Source organism: Ostreococcus lucimarinus, chromosome 20 (genome assembly GCF_000092065.1).
Source record: "Ostreococcus lucimarinus CCE9901 chromosome 20, complete sequence".
Taxonomy (NCBI): domain Eukaryota; kingdom Viridiplantae; phylum Chlorophyta; class Mamiellophyceae; order Mamiellales; family Bathycoccaceae; genus Ostreococcus; species Ostreococcus sp. 'lucimarinus'.
In genome coordinates this window covers 186,194-205,827 of record NC_009374.1, presented here as the reverse complement: position 1 = coordinate 205,827, position 19,634 = coordinate 186,194, and the positions used below count along the sequence as shown (strand labels likewise).

The following is a 19,634-nucleotide window of genomic DNA, read 5'->3' as shown; positions in this document are numbered from 1 at the left end:
TGCGGCGGCGCGCGCGCGAGCGCGGGGGGAGGCGGAAACGCTACATAAAGACGCGCTGAGCGTGCCGAGACGACCGGCGTGGACGCACGAGATGCGAGCGGAGGAGGTGGATGAAAACGAACGGCGCGGGTTTTTGGAGTGGCGGCGCGCGCTGGCGGCGGTCGAGGAAGATTCGAGGTGCTCGCTGACGCCGTTCGAGAAGAACTTGGAGATTTGGCGACAGTTGTGGCGAGTGTGCGAGCGATCGGACGTCGTCGTGCAAGTGGTGGACGCGCGAGATCCGTTGTTTTATAGATGCGAGGATTTGGAGGCGTACGTCAAGGAGCTGAATCCGGGCAAGGCGACGATGCTGCTGTTGAACAAGGCGGATTTACTCAGTAAAGAACTTCGCCGGGCGTGGGCGGAGTATTTCAACGCCAAAGGGATTTCATTCTTGTTTTGGTCCGCTAAGGCGGCGTACGAGGAGATTGAGGCTGAACAAATCGCCGCCAAGGCGGCGCAGACGGCGAAGGAGCTCGAGGAGACAAACAGGCGATTGACCCTTCACGCGGGTGACGAGATCGACGATGACGCCATGGAGCTCGCCGCGGAACTTAGCGCGAAGGCGGAAGCTGCGCGTGAAGCCGCGGATGCGCACGCTGAGACGCTCCATCAGATGCAATTCGATAGCGCCGACGCCGCCGATCCAGCGCACATTTGGTCCCGCGCCGAGCTCTTAGACATTCTACAAAAGCGCGCGGAAGCGGCGGTGGAGGCCATGGGTTCGACTCGAGTGAAACGTAAAGGCCCACAAGCGAACCGTGTCGTGGTCGGTATGGTGGGTTACCCGAACGTCGGCAAGTCGAGCACGGTGAACGCCATCGTGGCGTCGAAGAAGACGGGCGTGAGCGCCACGCCCGGTAAAACGAAGCACTTTCAAACCCTCGAGCTCGGCGACGATTTGCTTCTGGCCGACTGCCCAGGTCTCGTGTTTCCGACATTCTCAACGTCAAAGGCGCATTTGGTGTGTAACGGCGTCATACCCGTCGATCGTCTCACGGATGTCACCAAGCCGATCGAAATCATCGCCGAACGTATTCCGAGGTCCACCATCGAACACGTGTACAACTTGACGCTTCCATTACCCGCGCTCCATGAAGACCAAGGGAGAAACGCAACCGCTCGCGAATTCCTGCGGGCGTACTGCGCTGCGCGCGGGTACACCGTTCAAGGCAATAGACCGGACGAAGTTCGCGCCGGTCGCGCCGTGCTCAAGGATTACATCAGCGGAAAGCTGCTGTATTGCGTCGCCCCAGATGGCTACGACGGCCCGCTCGGGGCGTCGCGCGTGGGCGAAGATGCGGTCGCCGGGTACGGCGCCGGTGCGATCGAGCCTAGCGCTCGCAATGAGTCGAAAAACGATGACGGCGTGCCTGACGACCCGCTCGCCGCCGCGGTTTTGGATGACATGATGGCGACGCTCGGAATCCAAACGGGCAGAACCAAAGAGCGACAACGCGCTGAGCACAAGTATCAAAAGAAAGGTAAAAAAGAAAAGGGGAGGGTGAAGTACAAAGACGCCGGTGTCAACGCGGCGGTCGGCGGACAAGGATTTTTGGTCGGGAAGCGGGGAGGCATCATGCCAGCGTCGGTTCAGGCGCTGCACCGAAGCGCGCTCGGGGAGGAGTAGAAACCACGCTGTAGATAGAACGTTGTTTTAATTCACAACCTGTATATCGGTTAATTTCCTAAACTCGACCAAGCGAGACGCGCTAGTCGCGACTATTTCCCCCATCATTCTATAGCTCGAGTGCGTCACTCCGGCGATGTGAGGCGTGAAGTACGTGTGCTCGTGCCGAACGATCGGATCCTCGGGATCGACAGGTTCACTCCACGCCACATCGCTCGCTAAATAACCCAAATGCCCACTTTTCAAGCTTTTCAACACGGCGTCGCGATCGAACAAGCCCCCTCTCGCGATGTTCACCAACGCCGCGCCCGGCTTCATCGCCGCCAAAAACTCGTCGTCGATCATCCCGGCGTTCGACGGATCTTGCGTGCACGCGACGCACACCACGTCCGCCGCGCGCAACAGCGCACGCAATCCATCCCGGTCGCTCGTCCCGCACACCGCTCGCAACGGTATCCCACATCGATCGCTCTCGTCCTCGGCCCACTTTGATTTACGCGCCGCCGTCAACGCGCACTCAAATCCGCGCAATCGCGCCGCAATCTTCACCCCGATCGCCCCCCATCCCAGTATCATCACCTCGCACTCGCTCAGCGCGTTCCCCGTCGGCGCGCCGAGTTTACGACTCCGCACGCTCGCCGACATGGCGTCGTGACGTCGCAGCGCCGCCAGGACCAAGTACACCGCGAGCTCCGCCGTGCTCGTCGCGTTCCCCGTCTTCTCCGAAGGGATCCGCGCCACGGTGACGCCCAGCGCGGTCGCGCACTCGATGTCCACGCCCTCTAACCCGACGCCGAACTGCAGGACGTGCGTCAGCGCGCCGGCGGCGCCGATTTTCAACAGCTCGGCGTCGAGTTTCGTCATGAGCGGAACGGCGACATCGCAGCGCGAGATCTCGCGCGCGACGTCCTCGCGCGCGCATCGCGCGACGTCCACGTCGAGATCGTTGTCGTCGACGTACGCGCGCGTGTGGGCGTAGCCGTCTTCGAATTCTAGACCGCAAAAGAGCACGCGCGGACGACGCATGGCGTCGCTCGCGTCGCGCTCTGCGGCGTTCTACAACGCTATTCTAGGCGACGCGAGGAGCGCCGCTGGGATTCCAGTCGTCGTTGATCGCGATGACGTCGAGTTGAATGATCTCGGCCCTGCAGCCGAGTAAGTCGCCCAGACTGGGGGCGGTGCGCCCGGCGTCGCCGTGCACGAACTCTTTGACGTACGTGCCCGCTTGCGTGCGAAGACGCAGGATGAAGGAGTCTGGAGATCCAGGGATGGGCTCGGAGGACATGCTGACGATCGTCCTCGGACGCACCAAGTCCGCGCGTCTGTGCGCGACGCGCGTGGGGGTGGATTGCTGCACGACCAAGCGCGACGTCGAGGCGATCTTTTCGTGGTCCTCGGGCGTCGCCTCGCGCGAGACGCGCACGATGGCGACGTAACTCTTTTCTTTTTCGTGTTCTTCTGAGCTCATCCCGACCGCGTGATAGTTTTCCTTCGTCGTGAAGCACAGACCGCGAACGCGCACGCCCGTGATATCGGACTGTGCGTTGATTTCGCGCTCCATGGCGGCCACGTTCTCCGCGCTCGCGAGCGGCGTCTTGGGGTCGTGCACCTGCAACGCGAACGGACGTCCGTCGCTCAGCATGCGCACGTCCATGTCTTCGCGACCAGAACTGTTGAATTTCGCCCCATTCGATCCTAGTCCCTTCAGAACCACTCGTTCGATCGCCTCGACCACGCTTCCGCGCCCTATTCGCGCGCCAGTCTCGCGAGAGATCCACTGCGACTGGGGCACGCCGCGATCGAGCTTGACGTACCAACCGCCGACGTGCACGGGCGCGTGAAACGCTTCCAGCACGCACCGCACGCGATACCGCGGTGCGGTCAGCTCGAAAGCCTCCATGAATGCATCGCTCTCGTTGAATCGCGCGTCGGCGAGACGCCGCGCCGCGTCTTCGTACGCCCTCGTCGCCGTCTCGAATTCGTCCGCGAACGGATCCTCTGGCGAACTCAGCTTCGCGAGAAAGTCATCCTTCTTCCCACCTCCACCACCTCGCTTGCGCTTCCCCTGCCATCGCTGCTTATCCCATCCCTTCTTTCCTCGCTTATGCCTCGCCTCTCGCTCTTTCGCGCTCAACTGAAGCTTCACCGCGGATAGAAATTCCGTCTCGCGTTGGTCGTCGCCGTACTTGTACTTCGCCGTCAGCGCGTACTCAGCCCCGTTCGCGTTCTCCTCGCACCCGAGCGCCTCCGTGAGCGTCGGCGCGACGATGATTCGCAACGCATCGTCGATCGGCGTCACGCGCGTCGTCGCGGGATCGATCGCGCGCGATAAAAGCGTCGCTCTCTCGCGCGCGAGCACCGCCGCCGGTAAAATCACGTTAAGCTTAAACGACCCCGGTCTGTGTCCACGCGCGACCGCGCGCGTCGCGAACGCGTCGACGGACGCGATGTCTAATATGGTTTTCGGTCTTTCATCGCGCGCGCGCTCGTTCGACGCGCGCGGCGCGCGAGAGACGGCGATTTGTAAGATGCCCAGGCACACCGAACACGCGCTCGACGCGCTCGACGCCTCGTTCGCGTCGCCCGATCGCTCGATCGGCGCCGTCTCGGCGTCGCACGCCTCGACGTACGCGTCGCGGTCGACGCACGCGCGAAAGCGGAGCTCGCACGCGGCGCAGACGCGCATGAGCGACGCCGTTTGGCGTCACTGCGCGACTCGAGAGGCACACATGTTGACTTTGAGAGCGACCGCGCGACCGCGCGCGCGCGTCGCCGCGCGCGCGGCGCCGCGGAACGGACGCGCGCGCGTTCTCGCGCGCGCGGCGCCGAAGAAGGACGAGAAAGGATTCTTCGAGGCGGACCTGGTGAACGATTTAAAGTCGGTGGACGGCGACGAAACGATGAGTGGTTTGCTTTCGGGTGACGCGCAAGCGATCGCGGGCGCGGTCGGGCTCGTCGCCAACGGCGTGACGTCCTGGTCGCTCTGGGTGCTGTACAACACCGGGTGCGGGCTGCCGCCGGGGCCCGGCGGAAGCCTCGGCGCGTTGGAGGGCGTTTCTTATCTCGTGGTGACGGCGTTCGTCGTCGCGGCGACGGCGAAGAAGATTAAGACGGGCTCGGGGCTTCCGGCGGGCCCGGGAGGCGTGCTCGGTGGCGCGGAAGGTATCTCGTTCTTGGTGGCGTTGATCGGATTGGGAGTGCTCGCGAACCAGGTTTTACACTTTGGATACGTGCCGAACGCGATTCCGACGGAGGGCGGAAAGTGTTACTGAGAGAAGTCGCGCGCGCGCGTCTCACGGATTCGTGGATGTTTGCCGAGAGTGAGAACGCATCAATTATTTTAGACCTTCCAATTTGAAAGTGATAATGCATCATTTATTAATTATTTGAGATCTTCCAATTTGACGTCGACCTCTTCGCGGCTGGCTAAGTCTTTGACGCGAACGTTCCCCGCTTCCCATTCCTTTTCGCCGAGCAAAATGACGCGTTGGGCGCCGACGCGTTCGGCTTGCTTGAACGCCCATTTCGCTTTCTTGTCTTCGAGGATGAGATCAACGGTGCGACCGGCGTCGCGAAGCTGGGCGGCGACGCGCATCGCCGCCGGGCGCAGCGACTCGCCGAGCGGGAACACCAAGTCTTGGACGTCGCCCTTGGAAAAGTCGGGCATCAAACCCTTATCCTTGAGCAGCTCCACGATGACGGCGTCGCCGAACCCGAACCCGACCATGGGTTGATTCTCGCCGCCTAACGCCCCAAGAAGCATGTCGTATCGCCCGCCACCGCAGATGGCGCGAAGTTCGCCCGCGCGATCGAAACCTTCGAAGACGATGCCCGTGTAGTACGCCAAACCGCGAACGACGCACGCGTCGAACACGAGCCAATCTCGGTAGCCGTACGCATCGGCGTACTCAAAAAGCTTCTTTAAGTCCTTCACCGCCTCCGCGTCCGGGCCGATGAGGGCCTCGAGCTCTTCTACCGTGCGCATCGACGTCGCCGCCAAGATGCCCTCCACCGCCTCGTCGCTCACGCCGAGCTCTCTGAGCTCTTCCTCAATCTTTTCGCGCGGGAGCTTTTCAATCTTATCCACCACCACACACACGGGCGCGAAAGATTCGCTGTCGATCCCGAACCGCGTCAACACCTCCTGCAACAGCTTTCGCGAGCTCACCTTGATGCCTACGTCGGCGCTCGTCACCCCCACCCTCTTGAAAAACGTCGTAATGGCCGCCAACAACTCCGCCTCCGCCTCCACCCCGCTCACGCCGACGATGTCCATATTCCACTGATAATGCTCCCGACGTCTTCCTCGCGTCATGCGCTCGTATCTCCAGCACTGCCCGATCGCGAACCACTTCGCCGGCAACGCCAACGACTTGCCTTGCTGCAAAATCAACCGCGCGAACGACGGCGTCAACTCCGGCCTCAGCGCCACCCTGCGATCGCCCTTATCCGAAAAGTTATACAACTGCGTCGTGATCTCTTCCCCAGCCTTCCTCGTGAACAGTTCCTCGCTCTCCAGCACCGGCGCGTCGAACTCGTCGAACCCGAAAACCTTCGCGCACTCTCGAAAGTGTCCAAACAGCCACGACCGCTGTCGCATCTCCTCCGGCGGGAAATCTCGCGTCCCCTTCGGCGGCTGCAGATCGATCGTCGCCCGCTTCGCCCCGCGCTCGCTCGCGCGCGTCGGATCCACCGTCGTCGTCGTCCGTCCGCCGTCGCCCCCTCGCGACGACGTCGCGCGCGTTCGCGTCCCCCACGCCCGTCGCGGCGCGACTCTCGCCCCCGGCGTCGTCGCGCACGCCCGCGCGCACTCCCGTCGCGCCCTCACCGCGCGTCGCGCGCACAACCGCGCGCTCGACGCGACGAGTCGCGCGCGCATCGTCGACGACGCGCGCGCGCGTCGCGCAGTGCCGCTCGATCGATCGCGCGCGCGCGCCTCGAAACTCGCATCGTCGATCGACCGACGCCGCGAAACCTCTTCGCGAGGTTCGATCGCCGATCGCGCGATCGATCGATCGAGCGAGCGATCGCGCGCGCTGAAAATCTGACGTGGATCGCGATCGACGGATCGATCGCACATTACGACGCGAACGCCGCGCCGTCGAACGCGCGATCGACTCGACGCGCGCGCGAACGCGAGGACGAATTCTCGTCGCACCGCGTCGAGCGTCGCGCGCGCGAGACGCGCGCCGGAAGAGACGCGAGAGGGGCGCGAAAGTAATCTTGAAAACATCGCGAACGACGCGTAACGACCGAGGATGTCGAACGCGGTGCCGAGGACGTCGTGCGGCGCGAGCGCGGTGCGCGACGCGCGGTGGACGCGCGCGCGAAAATGCTCCGCGCGGGGGGGGGGCGCGCGCGGCGCGGTGCGCGTGCGCGCGGCGAACGCGGGATCGGACGTGAAGATGCTCGTCCAAGGGCTGCATTTGGAGATCACGCCGGCGATCGACGAGTACTGCCGCGCGAAGATCGGGAAGGCGTGCTCGCACGTGGATCCGAGGGAAATTCGTGAGGTGGACGTGCGATGCAGCGCGCGCGGCGGGGAGGATTCTCGAGGCGGGCACGAACACAAGACGGAGGTGACGGTTTTGATGACGCGAGGGACGACGCTGCACGCCGACGGGACGGGAGAGAACTTGTACGCGACGATTGATTCGTGCGCGGATATCGTGACGAGAGCGATCCGAAAGCACAAGGAAAAACACTCTGGAAAGGGATCGAGACATGCCTCGCACGAGGCGTCGGCGAAGGATGCGTTCATGGCTGACGACGACGACGGAGACGACGTGCCTCCGGCGGCTTGATCGCGCGACGACGAGAACGTCGCGGCGGCGAATCCGCTCAGCCGCAGTGAGCGCGTCTTACACGTTACAGCGCTCTGAAATTAACTCTTACGACTCTTAATTCTTTACTTAATATAACGAAATGAGTTCTAAAAATGAATCACAGCCTCACTTTGACGTCCCCGGAGGACACACTTTGTCGAGCAAAGCGGCGGTTTGAAGCGGCGAAATCAATTCATTCGCCGCGCTCCAACCGCCCGCGGCTACGGCCGGGACGCCAGGGCCGGGAAAGTTAGAGTCGCCGACGACAAGCAGGCCTGGAAGCGGCGTCGACGCGCTCGTGATCGGAATGCTGTCTTGATCCTCGGATATCCAACCCGTGCCCCCGTACGTGCCCTTCGCCCTTCGCAAGAATCTCTTTTGCGTCACGGGCGTGCCGACCATCGTGATTTCGCAGCGTTTGCGCACGTCTGGGATGATCTTTTCTACAGCTTTCCAAAGCACTTGCGAGCGTTCCTCCTTCAACTTTTTGTACTCGTCCGAGTTACGGTCGAGCCCGTCCCAAATATCGAGGGGCTCGTTTCCGGGCGTGTACGCGTGAATCACGTGCTTGCCCTCGGGCGCCATCGAGGGGTCGAGTACGGAAGGAATGCTCACGAGCACCATGTTTTGCTCCGCCGTGACGCCGCGATCCCAATCTTCGACGTAAATGTGATGAATCTCTAAGTCATCGGGAAGGCCGGCGGCGTCGATGCCGAGATGCAAGTGCATGAACGACTCGCACATCGCCGTCGATGTCGCTTCTTCTATCCACTCTCGAGGCATCGCATCCGGTGGTAGCATCGGTACCGTGTCCCAGAGCGTTGCGTTCGATATCACAGCCTTGTTAGCCTTGTAAACCTTTCCGTCTCTCGTCCGCACGCCCGTCGCGCGCTTCTCCTTGCCTTCGCCTTCGACGATGATTTCCTCGACGTGTGTCCCGAGCTCTAGCTCGCCGCCAAACTTCTTCAGCCCTCGCACGAGCGCGTCCACGATCGCTCCGCTCCCGCCCATCGGAAACTCGAGCATCGAGTTTGGCTTGTACCAATCGTCAAACATGTATCCGATCTCCGCCGCCATCGTTCCGCTCGCGGGCGCCCCGCTGAGCAAAAAACAGAGCATCTCCATGTAATTACGAATGAACGGGTGCTTGATGTCGTTCTCCGCCATAAACTTGCTATACGGCGCCATAATCTTCCCGATGTACGGCGCCGATCGCACCAATCCCGGCACGAATCGCGCCAGCGTGAACGCCCCTCCGACGTCGCTTCGCACCGCCGCCGGCGGCAGCGACGCGCTCGCCGTCGCCAGCGGTTCCATCAGCGCCTTCAACCGCGTCCACTCCTCGCACGCCTCCTCATCCACGTACTCTCGCAGCACCTCCAAGAACTGATCGTTCCCGACCTCCGTCACGAACGTTCCCTCCGGCAGGTGACACGTCCACGTGTTGTACCGCGCGCACGCCACGCGTTCGTCGATCGCGTGCAGCACCTGTCCCATCGGGTTCGTCGTCGGTCGCGCCTCCAGCCCCGAGTACAGCGACGGTCCGGATTCGAACGTGTATCCACCGCGCGTCCACGCGTGCGCGGCGCCGCCCGCGACGACGTGCGCCTCGAGCACGGTCACGCGCAGTCCCCGCGACGCGAGCAGCGCCGCCGCGCTCAGGCCGCCGAGACCGGCGCCGACGACGACGACGTCCGCGTCGCGCGCGCGCGCGATCGTCGCGCGCCGCGCGGGACGCGCGCGCGCGCGCGCCGGCGCCGGCCGCGTCGACAGCGCGGCGCGCGTCGCCATCGCGTCGCGTCGACGAGTGGCGACGACACACGACCGCGCGCGACGCGCGCGCGCGACGCGAGCCGCGAGGACGGACGCGCGGGACGCGGCGCGCGGCGCGGGACGGACGCGGGACGCGGGACGCGCGCGCGGCCGGACGCGCGCGAGATGGTGCTCGCGGAATCATCGACGACGACGACGACGACGACGACGGCGACGACGCGACGACGCGCGCGCGGACGCGGCGCGAAAATCGTCCTGGCGTGCGCGTGCGCGATCGTCGTCGCGGTGCGCGCGCGCGCGTGCGAGGCGAATTTCGGGTGGAACGGGGAGAGCGACGCGGCGACGGCGGCGGACGGCGAGACGGCGACGGCGAACGTCGTCGCGGACGCGAAGAGGGAGGAGGTGCCCGTGGACGTGGAATCGGTCGAATCGGTGATCAAGGAAAAGAAGCGACGGAAGAAGTCGGTGAAGAAGGCGGCGAAGAAGCCGGTCGAGGAGGAGGAATTTAAGCCGTACGATCCCGAGCTCGGCGAAGGCGAGAGCGCGATCGGTTCGATACACGAGGCGATCGATGACGACGATATGGAGGAGCTCGAAGATTTGTTGAGATGGAAGCCGAATTTGAGAGAGAAGTGTCAAAAGTTGGGAGAGACGCGGCATTACGTGCCGATCATGAAGGCGGCGTTCTTAGGAAACGCGCGAGCGATGGATTTGTTGATCGATTACGGCGCCAACGTAAACGAGATTGACGCGATCGGGTACACCGTGCTCATGCGTTCGGTGTTATCCAAGTGCGCGGAGTGCGTACGGATCTTGGTCGAGGCCGGAGCTGTGGTCAATTACGTGCAAAAGACACCGATGATGGACTTGGGGCTATCGGCGCAAAAGCTCGCCATGCTGATGGGCGAACGCGAGATCGCCGAGATACTAAGGAATGCCGGCGCGGATGAATTGGAAACCGGGGCGGAGAAGAAGCGCCGGCTGCAAAAGGAGGGTGCGGAGCGATTCAAGGAACACGTCGAGGCGCAAGGCATCGACGTAGATATCGACAAATTGCTGAATACGACGGTGGACGACTTGAACGTCAAAAACTCGCAAAGCGGCGACGTCGTGGTCAACGTCAACGGCACGAACGCTACAATGACGCACGATGAGACGAAAGATTATCGCAATCTCGAAGAGAAGATCGCACAGGCAAAGCTGAAGGCGGAGGCGGAGGCGCGAGCGAAAGAGGCGTGCGCCTCCGACGCCGGCGACGGCTCGTGCGCGTTCGATCCCACCACCAAAGACGAGCTCTAACCTATCAACATCTATGTATTGCACAGCACTGCGCACGCTAATCAAAACTACGACTTCCGCTTCCCTCCGCGGCGCGCGACGCCGCCAACAACTCGCGACCGCGTTCGACGGCGACTCGCGCCACCGCCCGCTTCGCCTCCAAGCTCGCGTCCGACCGCAACCCCAGCGCGCACACGATCGGCCTGCGCGTCGTAAAAATCGCGCGCCCGGCGTTTTCGCGTCAGTCTGGCGTTCGCGCGTCGTCGTCGCGTTCGCGCGTCGTCTCGTCGCGGCGTCGCTCGACGCACTTTTCCAAACCTTCGGTGAACAGCACGTCCGCTATCCTTCTCGCGCACGCCCGCAGCGCGTCGTCGTCGCGCCTGCCGATCACCGTGCGCGCGATGACGGTGTCCATGCTCGCCGTCGCGTCGTCCATCGTCTCGCCGTCGTCCTCGTAGGAGGGATCGCTGAGCTCGACCGATTGACTGCGAGAGAGATGAAACACCGTGCCGAGTTTACCGATCTGCGTCGCGACGACGAGGACGCGGTCGGCGTACTCGGTGATCAAGAACTCGGTGTGCGCGCCGTCGATGACGCACGCGCACTGACCGGCGCGGGGAGGGAACATCGGGGAGAGGCGCGAGGTGAGGCGACGGGAAGACGCGCGCGACGGCGCCGCGGCGCGATGCGTTACAACAAAGGCGACAGCCACGCGGCGACGACGGCGGTTATCACGCCGGACACCAAATTCACCGCGCTATTGCTGAGGAATTCTGAACCACTGATGCGGGTCACCGTGGGCCCGGGTTTGCTGACGACTTTTTGACGCTCTTCGCAAAAGCCCGAGTATTGAATCGTGGCGCCGAGAACGCTGTCCACGAGCGAGCCGAAGACGCCGGCGACGGCACCGAATGCGATCACTGACGCGGCGTTAGAGGGCGCGACGAGCGCGCCGCCGTCGGTCGCGACCGCGCGAAGGGCTGATTGACCTAGATGGAACGCCGCGCCGACGACGGCGCCGCCGCTCGCGCTCGCGACCCAGCCCAACGCGGTGACGCCGCCGTTCGTTCCCGCGGCGACCTCGCGCCGCCAGTCGATGATCAACCTGGGCTTGGATTTTGACAAAACCCCGAGCTCACTCGCAAACGTATCGCCGCCGCAGCACGCGTAATATCCGAGGTACGCGCTCGCCAAAGCGCTCGTCGCCTCGGCGCCGAAACCGCCCGACGCGAACGCGAGCGCGATGACCGTCGGCACGAACCCATTCGCGAACACTTGCACCCAATCGCGCCCACCACCGACTTTAAAGTGTTCATCCACCCGCTTCTTCACGTCCGACCGCACGCGCGTCACCGCGCTCGACGCGAAGAAGAACGCCGCGAGCGCGGCGCCGAATCGAACATCCGCGTAAATACTCCCGAACCCCACCCCGATCGCCGCGAGCGCCCCGCTTTCGTCGAGCGACTTTTTCTTGTACCCCACGAGCGCGAGCAACAACCCCAGCGCCATCGATCCGATCGCGCGCGCGTGCGGACCTCGCGCCGCGTGCGTCGCCGCGATGCAACCGACGCTCGCCACGCCCGCGACGAGCAGCGTGACGATGCTCGACGTCGCCGACGTCTCGTTCGAGCTCGGCGTCGCCGCGGACGCTTCTGCCGCCGTCGCGCGATGCGCCGCCGCGACGTCGCCGCGCGTCGGCGCGCGACGACGGCGTTTCGGCGTCGCGCTGCCGATGGACGCGACCGCGCGCGCGTCGTCGACGATCGACGCGCGCGCGCGCGTTCGACGCGCCGGCGACGGCGGAGGCGTCGATGAAGGCGACTTCGATCGGATCGTCGTCGCGCGGGCGCGGGACGACGTCGACGCGCGGGCGATGGCGATGGATGCCATGACGACGCCGCGCGGAGGCGCCGAGTGCGGCGCGGCGCGCGCGGCGACGCGGCGACGACTGGAGAGAGATGCGCGCTGGCGGCAGCTATCGGTGATGTGACGCGTCGCGCGCCGACGCGTCGAGCGCGTCGTGGTTGAATATCACGGTCTTCCGTTACAAGTGAACGAGCGAGCCGGTCGAGCGGCTATACATGAACAGGTCGCGTCACAAAAGTTTGAAAAATTGTTTCAAACTCGCGCTTAAAGAACCGGCGTGCGGTCGACGGCTTGAAGGGTGACGAAGTTGTAACCTGCGTGGGAGACGAGAGATAGCGGGGTCAGTGAGTGCTCGTGGAAAACACGCGAACGCGGTCGTCGATGGGCGAGGCGCGCGCGCGCGTTACGTACCGAACGGATCGGCGACGTGCTTGCCCCAGTTGGCAGCCGGACCTTCACCGGTGGTAAGACCTTGCACGAAGACGCCCAACATGGCGATCATCGCCAAGCGACCGTTCTTGATTTCCTTGACCTTCAAGAGGGCCAAGTCTTGCGGGTTGGAGGCGACGTTGAAGAAGTCGAGCGGGCCACCCGGGTTGATCGGGTCGAGGCCCTTGAACGCCGACTCGTCGAACTTGCCCTTGAACGGCACGAAACCGGCCGGACCTTCACCGCTCGAGCGGAATTGCTCGACACCAGCCATGAGCGCAACTTGGACGGCCGCGAACACGATCGGGTTCTCGAGGAAGAACGGACGGCCGGTTTCGCCGTCGAGGAACACCTTGCCGGTTTCCGTCCAGACGCCGCCCGGCAAGCCGAGCGCCTCCGGGATGACGACACCCGGGATCGCGAGCATCGCCCATCGAGCGTGGATGACTTCCGCGACGCGGTATTGCTTGATCGCACCGTCGGCGCCGAGGCCGAGCGGGTCGAAGCCGTAATCACCCGCGAGCGTACCGTCGAGGTAGCTCGGCAAATCCGCCTTGGTCAAGAGGCCGCCCGGCAAGTACAACTTACGGTCCGGACCTGCGTCGAACGCGTCGTCGCGCATCGTCAGTCTCCCCATCGCGCGCGTTTCCTTCGCCCTTCTCACCCCCCCGCGTGCCGCGCGTCCCTCGCGCCCGCTCTATCGTCCCTCGCGCGCGTCCGTCCCGCGTCCCGCCTCCGTCCCGCGCGCGCGATCGCAACCATATCTTCCGATTTCCGCCACGCGTCCTCCCGCGCGCGCGTCCCGCGTCGCCCCGTTCGCGCGAACGCGCACTTAACGATCGATTCCCATCGCGCGCGCGCGTCCTGTGCGCGTCCGCGCGTCGTCGCGCGCGTCGAACGATCCTATCCGATCGCCTTTAAAAGATACGCACCGTACCACTTCGCGAGCGCCTCCTTGGCCGCGGTCGGCGACTTGGCCGCCTTCTTCGCGACCGGCGCCTTCTTCTTGACCGGCGCCTTCTTGACCGGCGCCTTCTTCGCGACCGCCTTCTTCGCCGGCGCGGCCTTCTTGACCGTCTTCGCGCTCGCCTTGGGCGCGGCGCCGCCGAACGGATTCGGCAGCGACGGCAGCGACGGCGACGCCTTCTTCGCCGGCGCCTTCTTGATCTGCGTCTTCGCCGGCGCCTTGGCGGTCTTGGCGGGCGCGGGGGCGGCTTTCTTGAGCAGGGCGTTGACTTGCATGGTCCTGTGCGCGCGTGCGGGAGTGTCGCGGCGCGACGAAGCGCGCGATCGCGCGATCGACCGCGCGCGCGACGGGCGTCGCGTCGGGCGGCGCGGGGTGGAGATCGATACCGGTTCGGGGTCTTTGAATGCGTGATTTCAATGCGATGGGTGGTTTATTGGGTGGTGGTTCGATCGCGAGACTGTTTGCGCGTACGCGCGCGCGCGGTCGGTCGATGGATCGGCCCGTAAGCGATCGCGCCGATCGCGCGGCGAAGGCGCCGACGCGCGGGTTCGCGCGGAGCGAGTATCGTGGTTTCTGTTTACGCGTTGCGTTCTTTTTTGTCGGCGAGGGCGAGGACGCGAGGGGAGGACGCGACGCGACGCGCGCGGCGAAGGCTCTGCGATGTGTCGGTTCGACGTTCGATCCGGCGCTGGTACTCACAACGTCGACGTTCTAAACGAGCGACGCGACGCGCGCGCGGCTTAAAGCTTGGCCAAGCAGTCGCTCTCGTGCAAGACGACGAAGCCGTTGCCTTCCTCGTCGGTCATTTGGTCACCGGCGTACTTGAAGTAAATCACCTTGTCGCCCGCCTTCAGGGTCATCGGCTTGACTTCTTCGTCTTTTTCGCCCGCCTTGCCCGGCCCGACGGCGACGACGGTGCCGACGATGGGCTTCTCCTTGGACCCCTCCGTGAGTAAGATGCCCCCCTTGGTTTCCGCGGCCGCCTTCTCCACCGACAACAGGACGCGATCGCCGCAAGGTTGAAGCTTTGGGATATCGTTCGCGCGCGCGCCGCTGCTCGGGAGCGTACCGATGAGATCTTGTTCTCGAATCATCGTGTACTCCTCGCCGGCGACGACCACGTCGGTGCACCCGATGCCGAATCTGCTGTACAACACCGTGGAACCGGTCTTGACGTGTTTCACGTCCGGTCCGATCGCCGTGACGTCGCCTGCGCGATTCATTCGTCATCGTCGTCAGTCTTCGCGCGTCGCTCGCGTTCGCGCGTCGATCCATTCGCGTCTCGCGCGTCTCGCCGCGCGTCCCGCCGTCAAACCCTCAAGGTTAGGGTGTCGTCCTTTATCCCCCGCGCGCGTCGCGCGGTCGCGTCGCCCGTCCTCGAGCGCGCGCGCGTCGGTCGAACGCGTCGACGCACCGCTCGTGGGCTTGCGCTGCGCGCTCTCCGTGAGCACGATCCCGCCCTTGGTCACCGTTTCCGCGGCCGCCACCTTGATTAAGACGCCCGCGCCGCACGGCGTCACCGTCTTGTACGCCGACGGCACCTCGAACGCGGCGCCGGCGCGCGTGACGACGCGCGCGCGCGCGCGCGGAATGACCGCGGGCGCGATGCGCGCGCGCGAGTGCGCGGAGACGGCGAACATTCGGATGTGCGGCGAGTAATGAGGACGCGCGCGCGGCGTCGGCTTCTGGAAGGACGCCTCCGCGGCGCGCGCGGAATTTGGAGACGTCGTGGACGTCGTCGCGCGACGCGCGATGGGGAAGAAAACGACGGTGGGTGAAGTATACTAATATTGGGAGGGTAGGCTAGCGCGGGGAGGCGGCGGCGTCTGCGACGGCGGCGCCGCGCTCGACGTCGTCGGCGCTCTCTCGGCGAAGCGACTCGATGGAAGTCTTCCGGCGCATTACAATCGCTACTTTCGAGGGCTACGAGATCGCGCGAGCGAGCTGTCCCTCCTTCGCGTCCTCGCGTCGCGAGGGTGTAATGCTGCGGCTGGGTCAACCCTGGGTCAACCCTGGGTTAACCTGCCGCAGGCGAGCGATAGTTTGTACGCTATCGCCGCCTTGTTTCGCGTGTCTTCTGGCGTCGGCCTCTGCGCGAGGGTCAGTCTGCGCGGCCCGTCTCGGAGATGACGATCGCGCGAGTCGGCGCGCGAACGCGCGCGCGCGCGTCCATCGCCGCGCACATCGATTCAAAAGAATTCGTACCCGCTTTCTTTCCTTCGTTTTCGTGTCTTGCTAGTCGCGCGCGCGACGCCCGAGGCGCCGCCCGAGGCGGGATCCGGCGCCGAGAAACGCCGCTTCAACGCGCCCCATCTCGCGCGTCCGCGCGTCGCGCGCGCCGCGGCGCGGCGCTCGAACGACGCGCGGTTCGACGCTCGACTTTTTTTCTTCTCTCGCGACGCGTCCGCGACGACCGCGCCGAGTCGCGCGCGCGTCGCAGAGTGCCGAGGTGCCCTCGCGCGCGTCCGAGGCGCGCGTCACGAGGTCGAGACGCCGAGACGAAACGTCACATGGAGGCATGACGAAGAAGACGCACGCGAAAAAGTTTCTGCGACGCCAACGACGCGTGGCGGAGAACGCGCGCGTCGCGGGGGACCGAAATTTCGCGCGGCTCGCGCAAATCGCGCTCGCGCCCGGTCAAGACGCGGGCGACCGAGCGATATGTGCGCGCGCGGCTGCGAGTCGTCTCGCGAAGCTTTGCGCGGCGCCGGAGCTCGTCGCGAGCAAGCGCGTTCGCGAAACCTCGCTCGAGGAGGGCGACGGTCGCGGCGCCCTCCTCGGCGCTCGGGGCGATCGCGAGGCGTGTACGCGTACGACGATCAGTGCGCGTTGCCGTTGTACACGCGCTTCTGTGCCCTCGCAGCAGCGACTCGTCCACGCTCTCGCGCTGCCACGCCGCCGGGATCTCGACGTTATACGCGCGTCTCGCGCCGTCATCGCGCGCGCGAAACGCCGACGCCGCGTCGCCGCCGTCGGTCGCCGGCGCGCGCGCCATCGTCGTCGCGCGCGTCGGCGTCGACGGCGCGCGCGACCGTCGGCGTCGTTTCGGGTCACCGGTCCGTGTTGTGTCGTTTCGTATCCGTGAGACTGGTCCGTGTTTCGCTCGCCTCCCTGTGCGCGACGCGCGGCGCGCGACGCCGCGGACGCCGACGCCGCGACCGCGCGCGCGACGAGGCGAGCGACCGCGCGCCGAAGCGCCTCGGTCGCGGTCTCGAACGCGCGAACGCGCGAACGCGCGAACGACGCGCGAACGGCGGACGACGCGACGCGAACGCGAGATCTTTTGGATTTCAAAAAGCATCGCGAAAGAGCTTCGAGGCGACGCGCGGCGCGATTGAGACGCGCGATCGAGACGCCGAACGGCTCGGCGAGATGAGCGCGGAGTTTACCGTCGCGGCGCGCGCGCTCGGACGCGGGAGCGGGACGCAGGGAGAGTTGACGCTGAGCAAGGCGATCGGCGCGCGGTTTCGAGCGGCGACGGGCGCGGGCGAGCAGAAGAAGACGGAGATCGAGGCGGGGAAGGTGCGCGAGGTGCGATGGAGCGACGCGCCGACGGGTGGGGTGCTGCGAGTGCGATCGACGGACGGACGGACGCTCGTGCTGGGAGGGATGGGGACGGAGGACGCGAAGAACGCGGCGGAGTACGCGGCGCGCGAGCTGGGGTGCGCGAGCGGCGAGACGAAGATGAACGTGAACGGACGGAACTGGGGCGACGTCGCGATCGAGGGGAGCGGGACGGTGTTTGAGGTCGGTGGGAAGACGGCGTTTGAGATCGATGGGCAGTACATCTCCGAGGCGACGGTCGTCGGGAAGAGCGACGTCGTCTTGCAATTTCACCACGACGACACGGCGGCGGAGAAGGATTCTTTGGTGGAGATGTCGTTTTACGTTCCGCCGGGCAGCGAGACTTGGAAAGGAGACGATATGGAAGATCCCGATGACACCGCGGCGAAGCGTTTGCACGCGGCGATCATGTCGATCGCCGCCGCCGACGCCGAGGCGGGCGAACCCGTGGCGGAATTCGACGGCGTCTCCATGGTCGTCCCGAGAGGCAAGGTTTCGATCGAGTTGCACAACACGCACATGCGCATGCAATCCTCGACGCTGGACTTCAAGGTTCAGTACAGCTCCATCGTTCGCGTGTACTTGCTTCCGAAGCCGCACTCGAACCAGTCGCACGCGGTCATCGCGCTCGACCCACCGATTCGCAAGGGACAAACGTTTTACCCGCACATTCTCGCCATGTTCAACGACGACGATCATCTCACGGTGGAACCAAACTTGGCTGCAGACATGAAAGACAAGTTCCCCACCCTCGAGTCGACTTACGACGGCTCCTCGGGAGAAGTCTTCGTGCGCGTATTGAAAAACATGGCTGGCGTCAAGTTGACGAGACAAAGCTTATTCACCGCCTCGGCGGGCGGACACGCCATCCGCGTGTCGCACAAGGCTGACGTCGGCCTACTGTACCCGCTTGAAAAAGCGTTCTTCTACTTGCCCAAACCTCCGCTGTTGTTGCACTACAGCGAAGTCGATGAGGTTGAGTTTGAGCGTCACAGCGCGCAGGGCGCGACGAGCGGCAGGACGTTTGACGTCTCTGTGAATATGAAGAATGGCTCATCGTACGATTTCCACGGCATTCAACGGTCGGAGTTCCAGAACTTGGTTAACTTCTTGACCGCCAAACAAGTGAGAATCTCCAACGTCGACGCCAACGCGCGCGCGGACCAGCTCATCGCCGAAGCTTCGGACGACGACGACGAAGGCTACGCGCGACGCGGCGACGACGACAGCGAAGAGGACGAAGACTTCGCCGCGGGAAGCGAGTCCGACGGCGGCGAGCCCACCGACAGCGATTCCGACAGCGAAAGCGACGAGGGCGCGAAGAAGTCGAAGAAGTCGCCCAAAGCCAAACGCGCGAAGAAGGATCCGAACGCTCCGAAACGAGGCTTGTCCGCGTACATGTTCTTCTCCGCCGCCAAGCGCGCCGAAATCACCGCCGCTAACCCTTCGTTCGGCGTCACCGACGTCGCCAAGGCGCTCGGCGAAAAGTGGAAGACGATCACCGACGAAGAAAAGAGCGTGTACCAGCAACAAGCCGACGAGGACAAGATTCGATACGAGCGCGAGATGGAAGCCTACCGCGCCGGCGGTTCGCAGCCCAAGGTGGAGATCAAGGACGACGACGACTCCGACGCCGACGACGCCGCGCGCGACGTCGACGCCATGGACGAAGATTAGATTCACCGACGCGCGCGCGCACGTAGTAGCTTTTAACCATTCGCGCGCCGAGCGTCGGCTCGCCAGACCAACCGCCGCGTTCGCGCGCCGCGCCCGCACTCGACGACCGTCCGTCGTCTCGCCTCGCGCCGCGCCGCCGCGACCTCGCGCGATGCGCGCCGCGTCCTCGCGCGCCGCCTCGCGCGTCCGCGCGTCCGCGCGCGCGTCCCGCGCGCGTCCCGCGCGCGTCGGCGAATTCGCGAATTCGCGTCGGCGCGCAATCGCGCCCCGCGCGCGCGCGCGCGCGTCCTCGCGCGCCTCGCTCGGCGACGACGGCGACGTCTCGTCGCTCGCGACGCCGACGTCGCGCGCGCCGGGCGCCGACGACGCGCCGAGCGACGCGCGCGCGCGCGACGCCGAGGGGCACGCGGCGACGCGACGCGACGACGCGACGACGCGCGACGCGCGCGGCTCGACGTCCCGGGACGACGGCGACGACGACGACGGCGGCGACGGCGACGGCGGATCGAACGGCCGCGACGGCGACGGCGACGGCGACGGCGAGGGCGACGGCGAGGACGACGCGTCGAGGGCGGCGTCGTGGGCG

The 19,634-nt window shown here is 65.0% G+C and overlaps 13 protein-coding genes across 13 annotated transcripts; 5 read left to right on the top strand and 8 right to left on the bottom strand.

Moving 5' to 3' along the window:
- Window positions 1–22: 22 nt before the first annotated feature.
- On the top strand, window positions 23–1,294 carry OSTLU_2179 (predicted protein; the record flags this gene model as incomplete). Its single annotated transcript, XM_001422647.1, has 2 exons — window positions 23–551; window positions 690–1,294. Coding segments are annotated over 2 exons (1,134 nt in total), but the record flags the coding sequence as incomplete, so codon positions are not given.
- A 402-nt stretch (window positions 1,295–1,696) lies between these two features.
- Window positions 1,697–2,695, bottom strand: OSTLU_19001 (predicted protein; the record flags this gene model as incomplete). The annotated part of the gene is made up of 1 exon (XM_001422482.1): window positions 1,697–2,695. One exon carries the CDS (start codon window positions 2,693–2,695, stop codon window positions 1,697–1,699), a length of 999 nt encoding a protein of 332 aa, XP_001422519.1.
- A 43-nt stretch (window positions 2,696–2,738) lies between these two features.
- Window positions 2,739–3,569, bottom strand: OSTLU_29419 (predicted protein; the record flags this gene model as incomplete). Its single annotated transcript, XM_001422481.1, has 1 exon — window positions 2,739–3,569. The coding sequence occupies one exon, from the start codon at window positions 3,567–3,569 to the stop codon at window positions 2,739–2,741; it is 831 nt and encodes a 276-aa protein (XP_001422518.1).
- Window positions 3,570–4,569: 1,000 nt separating this feature from the next.
- OSTLU_29418 (predicted protein) lies at window positions 4,570–4,941 on the top strand (the record flags this gene model as incomplete). Its single annotated transcript, XM_001422646.1, has 1 exon — window positions 4,570–4,941. One exon carries the CDS (start codon window positions 4,570–4,572, stop codon window positions 4,939–4,941), a length of 372 nt encoding a protein of 123 aa, XP_001422683.1.
- Window positions 4,942–5,037: 96 nt separating this feature from the next.
- Window positions 5,038–6,574, bottom strand: OSTLU_29417 (predicted protein). Its single transcript, XM_001422480.1, has one exon. It carries the CDS (start codon window positions 6,267–6,269, stop codon window positions 5,052–5,054), a length of 1,218 nt encoding a protein of 405 aa, XP_001422517.1. The 5' UTR covers window positions 6,270–6,574; the 3' UTR covers window positions 5,038–5,051.
- A 500-nt stretch (window positions 6,575–7,074) lies between these two features.
- On the top strand, window positions 7,075–7,582 carry PSRP-1 (Plastid-specific ribosomal protein 1; the record flags this gene model as incomplete). The annotated part of the gene is made up of 1 exon (XM_001422645.1): window positions 7,075–7,582. The coding sequence occupies one exon, from the start codon at window positions 7,075–7,077 to the stop codon at window positions 7,471–7,473; it is 399 nt and encodes a 132-aa protein (XP_001422682.1). The 3' UTR covers window positions 7,474–7,582.
- A 38-nt stretch (window positions 7,583–7,620) lies between these two features.
- OSTLU_43564 (predicted protein) lies at window positions 7,621–9,285 on the bottom strand (the record flags this gene model as incomplete). The annotated part of the gene is made up of 1 exon (XM_001422479.1): window positions 7,621–9,285. The coding sequence occupies one exon, from the start codon at window positions 9,283–9,285 to the stop codon at window positions 7,621–7,623; it is 1,665 nt and encodes a 554-aa protein (XP_001422516.1).
- Window positions 9,286–9,323: 38 nt separating this feature from the next.
- OSTLU_25847 (predicted protein) lies at window positions 9,324–10,566 on the top strand (the record flags this gene model as incomplete). The annotated part of the gene is made up of 1 exon (XM_001422644.1): window positions 9,324–10,566. The coding sequence occupies exon 1, from the start codon at window positions 9,433–9,435 to the stop codon at window positions 10,564–10,566; it is 1,134 nt and encodes a 377-aa protein (XP_001422681.1). The 5' UTR covers window positions 9,324–9,432.
- A 37-nt stretch (window positions 10,567–10,603) lies between these two features.
- On the bottom strand, window positions 10,604–11,173 carry OSTLU_29413 (predicted protein; the record flags this gene model as incomplete). The annotated part of the gene is made up of 2 exons (XM_001422478.1): window positions 10,604–10,748; window positions 10,854–11,173. The coding sequence occupies 2 exons, from the start codon at window positions 11,171–11,173 to the stop codon at window positions 10,604–10,606; spliced, it is 465 nt and encodes a 154-aa protein (XP_001422515.1).
- Window positions 11,174–11,256: 83 nt separating this feature from the next.
- OSTLU_6328 (predicted protein) lies at window positions 11,257–12,078 on the bottom strand (the record flags this gene model as incomplete). Its single annotated transcript, XM_001422477.1, has 1 exon — window positions 11,257–12,078. A coding segment is annotated over one exon (822 nt), but the record flags the coding sequence as incomplete, so codon positions are not given.
- A 488-nt stretch (window positions 12,079–12,566) lies between these two features.
- lhcb5 (putative CP26, photosystem II light harvesting complex) lies at window positions 12,567–14,107 on the bottom strand. The gene is made up of 3 exons (XM_001422476.1): window positions 13,773–14,107; window positions 12,823–13,437; window positions 12,567–12,725 (listed from the first exon to the last, which is right to left on the bottom strand). Exons 1-3 carry the CDS (start codon window positions 14,080–14,082, stop codon window positions 12,676–12,678), a joined length of 975 nt encoding a protein of 324 aa, XP_001422513.1. The 5' UTR covers window positions 14,083–14,107; the 3' UTR covers window positions 12,567–12,675.
- Window positions 14,108–14,547: 440 nt separating this feature from the next.
- Window positions 14,548–15,447, bottom strand: CPN20 (co-chaperonin 20, chloroplastic; the record flags this gene model as incomplete). The annotated part of the gene is made up of 2 exons (XM_001422475.1): window positions 14,548–15,017; window positions 15,222–15,447. The coding sequence occupies 2 exons, from the start codon at window positions 15,445–15,447 to the stop codon at window positions 14,548–14,550; spliced, it is 696 nt and encodes a 231-aa protein (XP_001422512.1).
- Window positions 15,448–17,179: 1,732 nt separating this feature from the next.
- On the top strand, window positions 17,180–19,048 carry HMGB3501 (predicted protein; the record flags this gene model as incomplete). Its single annotated transcript, XM_001422643.1, has 1 exon — window positions 17,180–19,048. The coding sequence occupies one exon, from the start codon at window positions 17,180–17,182 to the stop codon at window positions 19,046–19,048; it is 1,869 nt and encodes a 622-aa protein (XP_001422680.1).
- Window positions 19,049–19,634: the final 586 nt, after the last annotated feature.